Raw genomic sequence first — 12,215 nt, forward strand, 5'->3', positions numbered from 1 at the left:
CCATATTCTTTATGATTTATGACTCCTTTAACAGACATTTTAAATTTTTTTTAACAAACGATAATATCTACACTAAGGAGAAAGGATCACAATGAGCTAGTGATAATGTGGTTCAAATTGGCCCTTGGCGAGAATTGAACCTAAGACTTCTCACTTAAAAGTGAAGAGGAATACCACTAGACCGTAGTACTAAGCGACTTAACAAGCATTTTAATTTAATACTTAGTTTTATTAAGTACCATTTTTTGTCACAAAAAATAACTCTTTAGTGAAGCATGAATAATACATAATATTAAGCTGTTACTTCAAGTTACGTATTATTGAGTGGTCTAGAAAATCAACAGTTAGATCATATATATAGAGATTTAATAAATCTTTGTCACGGTTAAGTCTTCAATAAAATCTATATCTTTGGTCTTTTGGATGAGATATAGCACTACAACTAGACGCGTAAATTAGAAGGAACAAGGTTTATCTATTTCTACATATTTGAAGTACAGAGTTGCATATGAAAGATGTGAGGATAGCAACATTAGCTAGAGATGATGTGCCCACCTTAGGCATCCGAGTTCGTATTCCTCTATCCACAATTAGATTAATTAAGTTAAATTACTTTTGGTAAAAGAAAAAGTACGGTTCCATTTGAAGCCGAAAAAAGAGAGGGGGATTGGAGCAATTGATGTGTACATGCTACGTCAATTAATGAATTTATCTCATTGAATATTGATTCTATGCATCACTCACCAATGTGATTATACACCAATGTGGTGTAAATATATGATCTCCTAACCCCCTCTTATCCAAATGTCCGCCAATATGCTTTCTCAAGACACAATTGTCTATTTTTGTTCGCCCCCTTTAACCCTGATGTAAAAGAGCATTTTTTTTTCTCACTACCACAAACTACGGCATATGCTTACCATGCATCTCATCATTTGTCATGTGTCATTTCACCTAACTAGTTAGTTTTAATGTTAAATGTTCCTTTTCTTTCTTCTTTTAAAAGAAAATTATTATTATTATTAATGGGAGGGGGGAGGTTTAAAACTATTACAATAATTTAAGGAAGGGAAGTTTTGAACCCATAATGCATGAGTAGAAATTCAACATCATATCTACTAAAATATTGGACCACATGCTATCGAATGTTCATTTCCAATTTAAAAAAAAAATTCTAGTATTAAGTGAAAAGACACGTGATAAATGATGAGATGTATAATAATCATACAACATAGTTATAATGATGAACAAAAAAAACTCTTTGATCTAGTGTTACCTCCTACTCTCTCCCCATCTACAAGACTAGCAAGTCTACACATCAGCATTGAGTATATACGTCTGATCCCACACGTGGTGTATCCTAATCGATAGATGTTCCACGCGTCCACCTAATTTTTTTTCCAATCGCACGCCCCCACCTAATTTATTTTTTTATTTTTTTTATTTTTTTATTTTTTTGCCAATTGCAGTCAATACGCTTGGAGTTGAAGTATGTGATCAGCACTCATGAAGTAGCAGGTCAGGAGAAAAGGTTCCCATAGGTTGGATTCCCAACTCATCACTTGTAGACAAACATGATATGCATTGTCCTATTTTCAAAATTTCATTATTGATGAAAGTGAATGAGACTTGACATATACATTATTAAGTTGCATTCCACTCATCATAAATTCAATAAATTATTGCAAGCGAAAATTTTGCGCTTGTAACTGCTTTTGCTTGCAATAATTTGTTGAATTTATGATGAGTGGAATGCAACTTAATAATGTATATGTCAAGTCTCATTCACTTTCATTAATAATGAAACTTTGAAAATAGGACAAGGCAAATCATAAATTCAACAAATTATTGCAAGCAAAAGCAGTTACAAGCGCAAAATTTTTTAACGCATTGCGTGTTCCGAGAAGGATATGTGTGGACAGTGGACAGACCAAGAAATATCTAGCATATATTAGTACGTGGCACATGACATCACAGTACCAGTTGTTAATCTTCAACCAATGAAGAACAGTAATGGAGTTTTCTAGAGAGAGAATTACAAGTACCTATCCTCTAGGTACCGTTTAGTACGTGGGACAGGACGGAACGCAGTGGGACGAGACGTTCCGTTTCATGTTTGGTGCGCCCAAAAACCGTGGAACGCATTGTCCCACGGGACAAAATTTGGCTGATTTTTCGTTCCACCTCCTTCCCTTGGAACGATTCGTTCCACGCCCATGGAACACAAAATTTTAACATTTTAAGACAAAAATGCCCCTTATCTTTTTCAATATTTACATCATACAAATCGCAGAATAAAACCCTATCATCTTCTTTCCGTTTTCTCTGCCGCTTGCATTTCCCAGGTATCTCACAACCTTCCTCCTCGTCCTCTCCTGTAGGCTCTCTTTTCTCTTCCCCACGGAGTGGAACTCAAAGCTCTGCATCTCCAGGTTCGATCTCTGCATCCAATTCCAATCTCTTTTTTTTTTTTTTTTTTTCACAATATTATCTGATCCTCTGCAATCGATAATCTGGTTCTAATCTGCCATCCCCTTAAAACCTAGGTTTTGCTCTCAAAGTTTTGATCTTTACATTTTTCTGCTGTAACTTTTTCTGGGTTTTGGTTTTTAAGGGGCTTGAAGGTTGATTTGTTTGCTTTTGAGGTAGTTCCTATTGATTTCATTGGATGATACGATATAATGAATGATCTAGTTTGGTTTGGATTCATAATCTAGGGTTTTGAATTGGGATTAATTGTTCAAGTAATTTGTAATTCTACTGATTGTTTGTTTTCTGAGTGTTTCTGTGTAATTAGCTTCTGTTTATGTTTCTAGGAAACAACTCAAATTAATAAATCATTTTAATTTGATTTTTGTGTTGTGATTTGATTAGATTCCAGTTTAGTAATGACTAATGAGCTTTTGCTTTGTTAGACTAATGAAATAGTCTTCATTTTTTTTAAAAAAAATTTGATTTGTTAGACTAATTGGGTTTTCTTTGTGTCTTTATTGTGCGGAGTGTTGGATAATGTTTGATTAACTTTGGGATTTTGTTTCCATTTAGTTTTTCCTGTGGAAGAGTGAGGGCATTTACTATTGATTTGGAATTGAAGACGTAAACTTCAAACCTTTCCATGGTGTTGAATTTCAAACCTCTAGCATCTGCCCGAAGAATTTCATTATCTTCGACCAGATTGATCATCGAAGTCAGATTGTGTTCAATCCTAAAATTGCCCACAAAATTACTGGTCATGCCTTTAACCTCTGTGCAGCTTACATCCAAGACAATCTGGGATTGATAGCTTGTTGAAAGTTTTCTGGTTTTTAATTAATTGGGGCTTTCTAGTGCTCATTGTAAGGCATATGATGATGCATGGGCAAGTTAGTCATTTAATTTTTTGGTTCCGTTCCATCCAGCGCGTATCAAACACAGAACGGAACAATTGTCCCGTTTCGTCCTGCGCATACCAAACATAACAAAGAACCTTCATTCTGTCCCGTCTGCGTACCAAACGGTACCCTAAGGCTAGTGAATTGGAACCACAAGGGATACTTAGGTTATTCAAAGCCAGTTACAATCCCCTCACCTGCGCAAATGCTTCCATAACTACATTGCTTTGTCAAAGAACTCGGACATGGATTCCACCAGAGAACAACAACGAACCAGTGTCTACCACGTGGTGGCAGTGCCTCACCCAAGCCGAAGCCATATTAACTCGCTGATGAACTTCTGCAAATTGCTTGCTTCACAAGAGAAAGGCATTCTCGTCACCTTCGTCCTCACACAAGAGTGGCTTGGCCTCATCGGCTCCGACTCCAAACCCGACAGCATTCGGTTCGCTGCCATTCCCAACGTAATCCCATCGGAGCATGTCCGTGTCGCCGACATGGACGCCTTCTTTGACGCCGTCAGGACCAAAATGGAAAAGCCGTTCGAGCTTCTCCTGGATCAGCTGGAGCAGCCGCCTAGTTTGATAGTAGCTGACACTATACTGCATTGGGCAGTCGCTGTCGGAAACCGAAGGAATATCCCAGCGGCGTCGTTTTGGCCAATGTCCGCCTCCTGGTTTTCACTGTATCAGCATTTTCACCTTCTCTCGCAGAATGAGCACTTCCCAGCTAACCTGTTAGGTGAGTGTCTGTAACTAGAAATTATTGTGTACCGACAGTCACAGCTACAATAATTGTCTCTAACTACAAATATTTATGTTGTCCCACTATGAAATTGGACAACACATGCAAAAATGAATCAAGCCAATCTATGCACATCAATGAATTGCATAGTGGCACACTGGCACTACATATTGATATTATGACATTGCATTTAATCTTAATGATGACTCATTTTTCACCCACCATCACCATTTGGGCTAAACGTTCCAAAAACCTCTAAATGTTTTTCTTTTGTTGTGGCACAGAGTGAGTATTAAGTGTCAAGATTTCAGATTTGGTCATGTATTTCACTAATCACATTAAAGTTGTCATAATTTAACCACTTGTAAAATCCAATAAGTGTTAAGCTTTAATATAAAAGGTTTCACTGTGCAATTAGAAATAAAATCTTTCAATATGCAAGTCTTTATTTCGAAGTTTCCGATATAAGGTTTACATTCTTCATGATAACAAGAGGGTTGAACTATTAGTACCATTCTTATTTTTCTTTTTTCTTCATTTAAAACAAGGGTTGGAGTGTAAACCATGGCAGTATATATAGCTGCCTCTGCCTTTAGTACGAGTCTATCAAGATAACATTGTTTTTAAGATCTTATTAAGTGAGTACTAAGAATTGTACGTATGTGATAGCAGTAAACAATCTTCTTGTTGTTTAACACTTTGTTTTAAGATTTCCTATTTATTGTGTAACTTTGCTACTTACGACAACCACGTTGCATTGTTAACAGAGAAAGGAAACGAACGTGTGGACTGCATTCCAGGAGTTTCTCCGACACGACTAGCGGACCTGCTTGCTTATGAAAGCAACCAAAAGAATCTAGACCTTTTTTTAAACGCTTTATCTTGGGTACCTAAAGCACAATACCTGTTATTCCCTGCCACCTTCTATGAACTTGAAACCCTAACCATCGACGTTTTACGATCAGAATTATCACTACCCATATACACTATGGGCCCATCAATACCCTACTCCAAGAAAAATGACCTCCCTAATCCAGTAACTAGTGATGATAGCTACTTCCAATGGCTAGACTCCCAACCTTGTAGCTCAGTTTTGTACATCGGCATGGGAAGTTTCCTTTCATATTCTAGCGCCCAAATTGATGAGATCGCTGCTAGTTTGCGCAACAGCGGCGTTCGGTTCATTTGGGCGGCTCGCGGAGAATACAAAAGGTTAAAAGAGGCTTGTGGGGACATGGGGTTGGTAGTTCCTTGGTGTGACCAGTTGAGGGTTTTGCGTCATTCTAGTATTGGGGGGTTTTTGAGTCACTGTGGTTGGAACTCAGTTATGGAAGGCGTTTCTGCTGGTGTTATTTTTCTTACCTTACCTATATGTTACGATCAAGGAATGAATAGTAACCAGATTGTGGAGGATTGGAAGGTTGGGTGGAGGGTGAGGAAGATTGAGGACAAAATTGACCATTTGGTGACAAAAGAGGAGATTGCAGGCTTAATGAAGAAGTTTATGGATTTAGAGGATGATGAAGGGAAGGAAATGAGGAGGAGAGCTAGAGAACTTAAGCAGTTATGTCATGATGCCATTGCAGAAGGTGGATCATCTCATGCCAACATCAAGGCCTTCATTGGAGACATTTCTCATAGGGCGTGAGGGTTGAGCATTTCTTGTTTGTTGTTTGCCTTTATTTCGTTGTTTCGTTCTCTTTTTTCTATCAAATAAAACTCAACATTTTTGTTGATGTTTGTGGTGAAAGTGTTTAAAACTTGTAGTAACTTGTTCAGTAGCAGATTCAAAATTCAAGATTCTGAGGGGTATTAGTGTAATGATCTTCCTTATTTAACAAATATAGCACGCTACATGCAAGGTTTTTATTTTTTTAATCAATTGGAGATTTTGTCTAGCACTTGGAATGCATGTCGTCATTTGCTGAACCATGCTACGCAGATGTTGACATTTACCAAGTGTTGTCGATAAATTCTCTGCTGAGTAATGCATCTTGTTGAGAAATGTCGAGGCATCTTATCGAATGATATCGAAATATGTTAAACCTGCATTTCATTGGACATTTAGAGGACTCAAATCTGAAGAGTCCCTCGAGGACCTTCATCAGCTTTTTTTTTTTTACGACCTCAAGAGCGTCTCGGAACCACTAGGTACCTATGTGGATCCGCCCATGCACTTGTTCTAAAAGAAAAAGTACGGTTCCATTTGAAGCCGAAAAAAGTGAGGGGGGATTGGAGCAATTGATGTGTACATGCTACGTCAATTAATGAATTTATCTCATTGAATATTGATTCTATGCATCACTCACCAATGTGATTATACACCAATGTGGTGTAAATATATGATCTCCTAACCCCCTCTTATCCAAATGTCCGCCAATATGCTTTCTCAAGACACAATTGTCTATTTTTGTTCGCCCCCTTTAACCCTGATGTAAAAGAGCATTTTTTTTTCTCACTACCACAAACTACGACATATGCTTACCATGCATCTCATCATTTGTCATGTGTCATTTCACCTAACTAGTTAGTTTTAATGTTAAATGTTCCTTTTCTTTCTTCTTTTAAAAGAAAATTATTATTATTATTAATGGGAGGGGGGAGGTTTAAAACTATTACAATAATTTAAGGAAGGGAAGTTTTGAACCCATAACGCATGAGTAGAAACTCAACATCATATCTACTAAAATATTGGACCACATGCTATCGAATGTTTATTTCCAATTTAAAAAAAAAATTTAGTATTAAGTGAAAAGACACGTGATAAATGATGAGATGTATAATAATCATACAACATAGTTATAATGATGAACAAAAAAAACTCTTTGATCTAGTGTTACCTCCTACTCTCTCCCCATCTACAAGACTAGCAAGTCTACACATCAGCATTGAGTATATACGTCTGATCCCACACGTGGTGTATCCTAATCGATAGATGTTCCACGCGTCCACCTAATTTTTTTTCCAATCGCACGCCCCAACCTAATTTATTTTTTTATTTTTTTATTTTTTTGCCAATTGCAGTCAATACGCTTGGAGTTGAAGTATGTGATCAGCACTCATGGAGTAGCAGGTCAGGAGAAAAGGTTCCCATAGGTTGGATTCCCAACTCATCACTTGTAGACAAACATGATATGCATTGTCCTATTTTCAAAGTTTCATTATTGATGAAAGTGAATGAGACTTGACATATACATTATTAAGTTGCATTCCACTCATCATAAATTCAATAAATTATTGCAAGCGAAAATTTTGCGCTTGTAACTGCTTTTGCTTGCAATAATTTGTTGAATTTATGATGAGTGAAATGCAACTTAATAATGTATATGTCAAGTCTCATTCACTTTCATTAATAATGAAACTTTGAAAATAGGACAATGCAAATCATAAATTCAACAAATTATTGCAAGCAAAAGCAGTTACAAGCTCAAAATTTTTTTAACGCATTGCGTGTTCCGAGAAGGATATGTGTGGACAGTGGACAGACCAAGCAATATCTAGCATATATTAGTACGTGGCACATGATATCACAGTACCAGTTGTTAATCTTCAACCAATGAAGAACAGTAATGGAGTTTTCTAGAGAGAGAATTACAAGTACCTATCCTCTAGGTATCGTTTAGTACATGGGACAGGACGGAACGCAGTGGGACGAGACGTTCGGTTTCATGTTTGGTGCGCATAAAAACCGTGGAACGCATTGTCCCACGGGACAAAATTTGGCTGATTTTTCGTTTCACCTCCTTCCCTTGGAACGAATCGTTCCACGCCTGTGGAACACAAAATTTTAACATTTTAAGACAAAAATGCCCCTTATCTTTTTCAATATTTACATCATACAAATCGCAGAATAAAACCCTATCATCTTCTTTCCCTTTTCTCTGCCGCTTGCATTTCCCAGGTATCTCACAACCTTCCTCCTCGTCCTCTCCCGTAGGCTCTCTTTTCTCTTCCCCACGGAGTGGAACTCAAAGCTCTGCATCTCCAGGTTCGATCTCTGCATCCAATTCCAATCTCTTTTTTTTTTTTTTTCACAATATTATCTGATCCTCTGCAATCGATAATCTGGTTCTAATCTGCCATCTCCTTAAAACCTAGGTTTTGCTCTCAAAGTTTTGATCTTTACATTTTTCTGCTGTAACTTTTTCTGGGTTTTGGTTTTTAAGGGGCTTGAAGGTTGATTTGTTTGCTTTTGAGGTAGTTCCTATTGATTTCATTGGATGATACAATATAATAAATGATCTAATTTGGTTTGGATTCATAATCTAGAGTTTTGAATTGGGATTAATTGTTCAAGTAATTTGTAATTCTACTGATTGTTTGTTTTCTGAGTGTTTCTGTGTAATTAGCTTCTGTTTATGTTGCTAGGAAACAACTCAAATTAATAAATCATTTTAATTTGATTTTTGTGTTGTGATTTGATTAGATTCCAGTTTAGTAATGACTAATGAGCTTTTGCTTTGTTAGACTAATGAAATAGTCTTCATTTTTTTTTTAAAAAATTTTGATTCGTTAGACTAATTGGGTTTTCTTTGTGTCTTTATTGTGCGAAGTGTTGGATAATGTTTGATTAACTTTGGGATTTTGTTTCCATTTAGTTTTTCCTGTGGAAGAGTGAGGGCATTTACTATTGATTTGGAATTGAAGACGTAAACTTCAAACCTTTCCATGGTGTTGAATTTCAAACCTCTAGCATCTGCCCGAAGAATTTCATTATCTTCGACCAGATTGATCATCGAAGTCAGATTGTGTTCAATCCTGAAATTGCCCAGAAAATTACTGGTCCTGCCTTTAACCTTTGTGCAGCTTACATCCAAGACAATCTGGGATTGATAGCTTGTTGAAAGTTTTCTGGTTTTTAATTAATTGGGGCTTTCTAGTGCTCATTGTAAGGCATATGATGATGCATGGGCAAGTTAGTCATTTAATTTTTTTTTTCCGTTCCGTCCAGCGTGTACCAAACGCAGAACGGAACAATTGTCCCGTTTCGTCCTGCGCATACCAAACATAACAAGGAACCTTCATTCTGTCACGTCCTGTCCCGTCTCGTCCCGTCTACGTACCAAACGGTACCCTAAGGCTAGTGAATTGGAACCACAAGGGATACTTAGGTTATTCAAAGCCAGTTACAATCCCCTCACCTGCGCAAATGCTTCCATAACTACATTGCTTTGTCAAAGAACTCGGACATGGATTCCACCAGTGAACAACAACGAACCAGTGTCTACCACGTGGTGGCAGTGCCTCACCCAAGCCGAAGCCATATTTACTCACTGATGAACTTCTGCAAGTTGCTTGCTTCACAAGAGAAAGACATTCTCGTCACCTTCGTCCTCACACAAGAGTGGCTTGGCCTCATCGGCTCCGACTCCAAACCCGACAGCATTCGGTTCACTGCCATTCCCAACGTAATCCCATCGGAGCATGTCCGTGTTGCCGACATGGATGCCTTCTTGGACGCCGTCAGGACCAAAATGGAAAAGCCGTTCGAGCTCCTCCTAGATCAGCTGGAGCAGCCGCCTAGTTTGATAGTAGCTGACACTATACTGCATTGGGCAGTTGCTGTCGGAAACCGAAGGAATATCCCAGCGGCGTCGTTTTGGCCAATGTCCGCCTCCTCCTGGTTTTCACTGTATCAGCATTTTCACCTTTTCTCGCAGAATGAGCACTTCCCAGCTAACCTGTTAGGTGAGTGTCTGTAACTAGAAATTATTGTGTACCGACAGTCACAGCTACAATAATTGTCTCTAACTACAAATATTTATGTTGTCCCACTATGAAATTGGACAACACATGCAAAAATGAATCAAGCCAATCTATGCACATCAACGAATTGCATAGTGGCACACTGGCACTACATATTATATTGATATTATGACATAAACACTGCACCTAATCTTAATCATGACTCATTTTTCACTCACCATCACCATTTGGGCTAAACGTTCCAAAAACCTTCTAAATATTTTTCTTTTGTTGTGGCTCGGAGTGAGTATTAAGTGTCAAGATTTCATATTTGGTCATGTGTTTCACTAATCACATTAAAGTTGTCATTATTTAACCACTTATAAAATCCAGTAAGTGTTAAGCTTTAATATAAAAGGTTTCACTGTGCAATTAGAAATAAAATCTTTCAATATGCAAGTCTTTATTTCGAAGTTTCCGATGTAAGGTTTACATTTTTCATGATAACAAGCGGGTTGAAATGTTAGTACCATTCTTATTTTTCTTTTTTCTTCATTTAAAACAAGGGTTGGAGTGTAAACCATGGCAGTATATATAGCTGCCTCTGCCTTTAGTACGAGTCTATCAAGATAACATTGCTTTTAAGATCTTATTGAGTACTAAGATCTTTCTGTTGTTTAACACTTTGTTTTAAGATTTCCTATTTATTGTGTAACATTGCTACTTACGATAACCACTTTGCATTGTTAGCAGAGAAAGGAAACGAACGTGTGGACTACATTCCAGGAGTTTCTTCGACACGACTAGCGGACCTGCTTGCTTATGAAAGCAACCAAAAGAATGTAGACTTTTTTTTAAACCTCTTATCTTGGGTACCTAAAGCACAATACCTGTTATTCGCTGCCACCTTCTATGAACTTGAAACCCTAACCATCGACGTTTTACGATCAGAATTATCACTACCCATTTACACTATGGGCCCATCAATACCCTACTCCAAGAAAAATGACCTCCCTAACCCAGCTACTAGTGATGATAGCTACTTCCAATGGCTAGACTCCCAACCTTGTAGCTCAGTTTTGTACATCGGCATGGGAAGTTTCCTTTCATTTTCTAGCGCCCAAATTGATGAGATCGCTGCTAGTTTGCGCAACAGCGGCGTTCGGTTCATTTGGGCGGCTCGCGGAGAATCCGAAAGGTTAAAAGAGGCGTGTGGGGACATGGGGTTGGTAGTGCCTTGGTGTGACCAATTGAGGGTTTTGCGTCATTCTAGTATTGGGGGGTTTTTGAGTCACTGTGGTTGGAACTCGGTTATGGAAGGTGTTTCTGCTGGTGTTATTTTTCTTACCTTACCTATAGGTTACGATCAAGGAATGAATAGTAAACAGATTGTGGAGGATTGGAAGGTTGGGTGGAGGGTGAGGAAGATTGAGGACAAAATTGACCATTTGGTGACAAAAGAGGAGATTGCAGGCTTAATGAAGAAGTTTATGGATTTAGAGGATGATGAAGGGAAGGAAATGAGGAGGAGAGCTAGAGAACTTAAGCAGTTATGTCATGATGCCATTGCAGAAGGTGGATCATCTCATGCCAACATCAAGGCCTTCATTGGAGACATTTCTCATAGGGCGTGAGGGTTGAGCATTTCTTGTTTGTTGTTTGCCTTTATTTCGTTGTTTCGTTCTCTTTTTTCTATCAAATAAAACTCAACATTTTTGTTGATGTTTGTGGTGAAAGTGTTTAAAACTTGTAGTAACTTGTTCAGTAGCAGATTTAAAATTCAAAATTCTGAGGGTTATTAGTGTAATGATCTTCCTTATTTAACAAATATAGCACGCTACATGCAAGGTTTTTATTTTTTTAATCAATTGGAGATTTCGTCTAGCACTTGGAATGCATGTCGTCATTTGCTGAACCATGCTACGCAGATGTTGACATTTACCAAGTGTTGTCGATAAATTCTCTGCTGAGTAATGCATCTTGTTGAGAAATGTCGAGGCATCTTATCGAAAGATATCGAAATATGTTAAACCTGCATTTCATTGGACATTTAGAGGACTCAAATCTAAAGAGTCCCTTGAGGACCTTCATCAGCTTTTTTTTTTTACGACCTCAAGAGCGTCTCGGAACCACTAGGTACCTATGTGGGGATCTCCCATGCACTTGTTCTAAGTGTTGATATCTGGCTTAGCATTTTAATAGTCCAATCCTCCGTGAACACAAGCACACTATCGTTCGTCAAATAGATACATACATACATACATACATACATACATACATACATATATATATATTAAATTTAGATTTTGAAATATTTTAATAAAGCTTGAAATTTTTTTTTTTTTTGGATAAAAACAATAAGAACAAAATAAAGGATAAAGTGAATAACAGCATGATTGACTTTTTAGTGTAAAA

At 37.7% G+C, this 12,215-nt stretch overlaps 2 protein-coding genes across 3 annotated transcripts; both read left to right on the forward strand.

Moving 5' to 3' along the window:
• Positions 1–3,210: 3,210 nt before the first annotated feature.
• Positions 3,211–5,851, forward strand: LOC103945478 (UDP-glycosyltransferase 87A1-like). The gene is made up of 2 exons (XM_048569234.1): positions 3,211–4,112; positions 4,883–5,851. Exons 1-2 carry the CDS (start codon positions 3,617–3,619, stop codon positions 5,761–5,763), a joined length of 1,377 nt encoding a protein of 458 aa, XP_048425191.1. The 5' UTR covers positions 3,211–3,616; the 3' UTR covers positions 5,764–5,851.
• A 1,790-nt stretch (positions 5,852–7,641) lies between these two features.
• Positions 7,642–11,522, forward strand: LOC103945467 (UDP-glycosyltransferase 87A1). 2 transcript variants are annotated; one of them, XM_048569231.1, is made up of 3 exons: positions 7,642–8,103; positions 8,714–9,803; positions 10,551–11,522. In XM_048569231.1, exons 2-3 carry the CDS (start codon positions 9,305–9,307, stop codon positions 11,432–11,434), a joined length of 1,383 nt encoding a protein of 460 aa, XP_048425188.1. In that variant the 5' UTR covers positions 7,642–8,103; positions 8,714–9,304; the 3' UTR covers positions 11,435–11,522. The 2 variants fall into 2 exon arrangements, with proteins under 2 accessions (XP_048425188.1, XP_048425189.1); XM_048569232.1 differs by having other exon boundaries at positions 7,645–8,103; positions 10,554–11,522.
• The last annotated feature ends 693 nt before the right edge of the window (positions 11,523–12,215 follow it).

Source organism: the organism of the source record quoted next, unplaced genomic scaffold, assembly GCF_019419815.1.
Source record: "Pyrus x bretschneideri cultivar Hongxiangsu unplaced genomic scaffold, Pyrus_bretschneideri_v1 Contig5, whole genome shotgun sequence".
Lineage (NCBI taxonomy): Eukaryota > Viridiplantae > Streptophyta > Magnoliopsida > Rosales > Rosaceae > Pyrus > Pyrus x bretschneideri.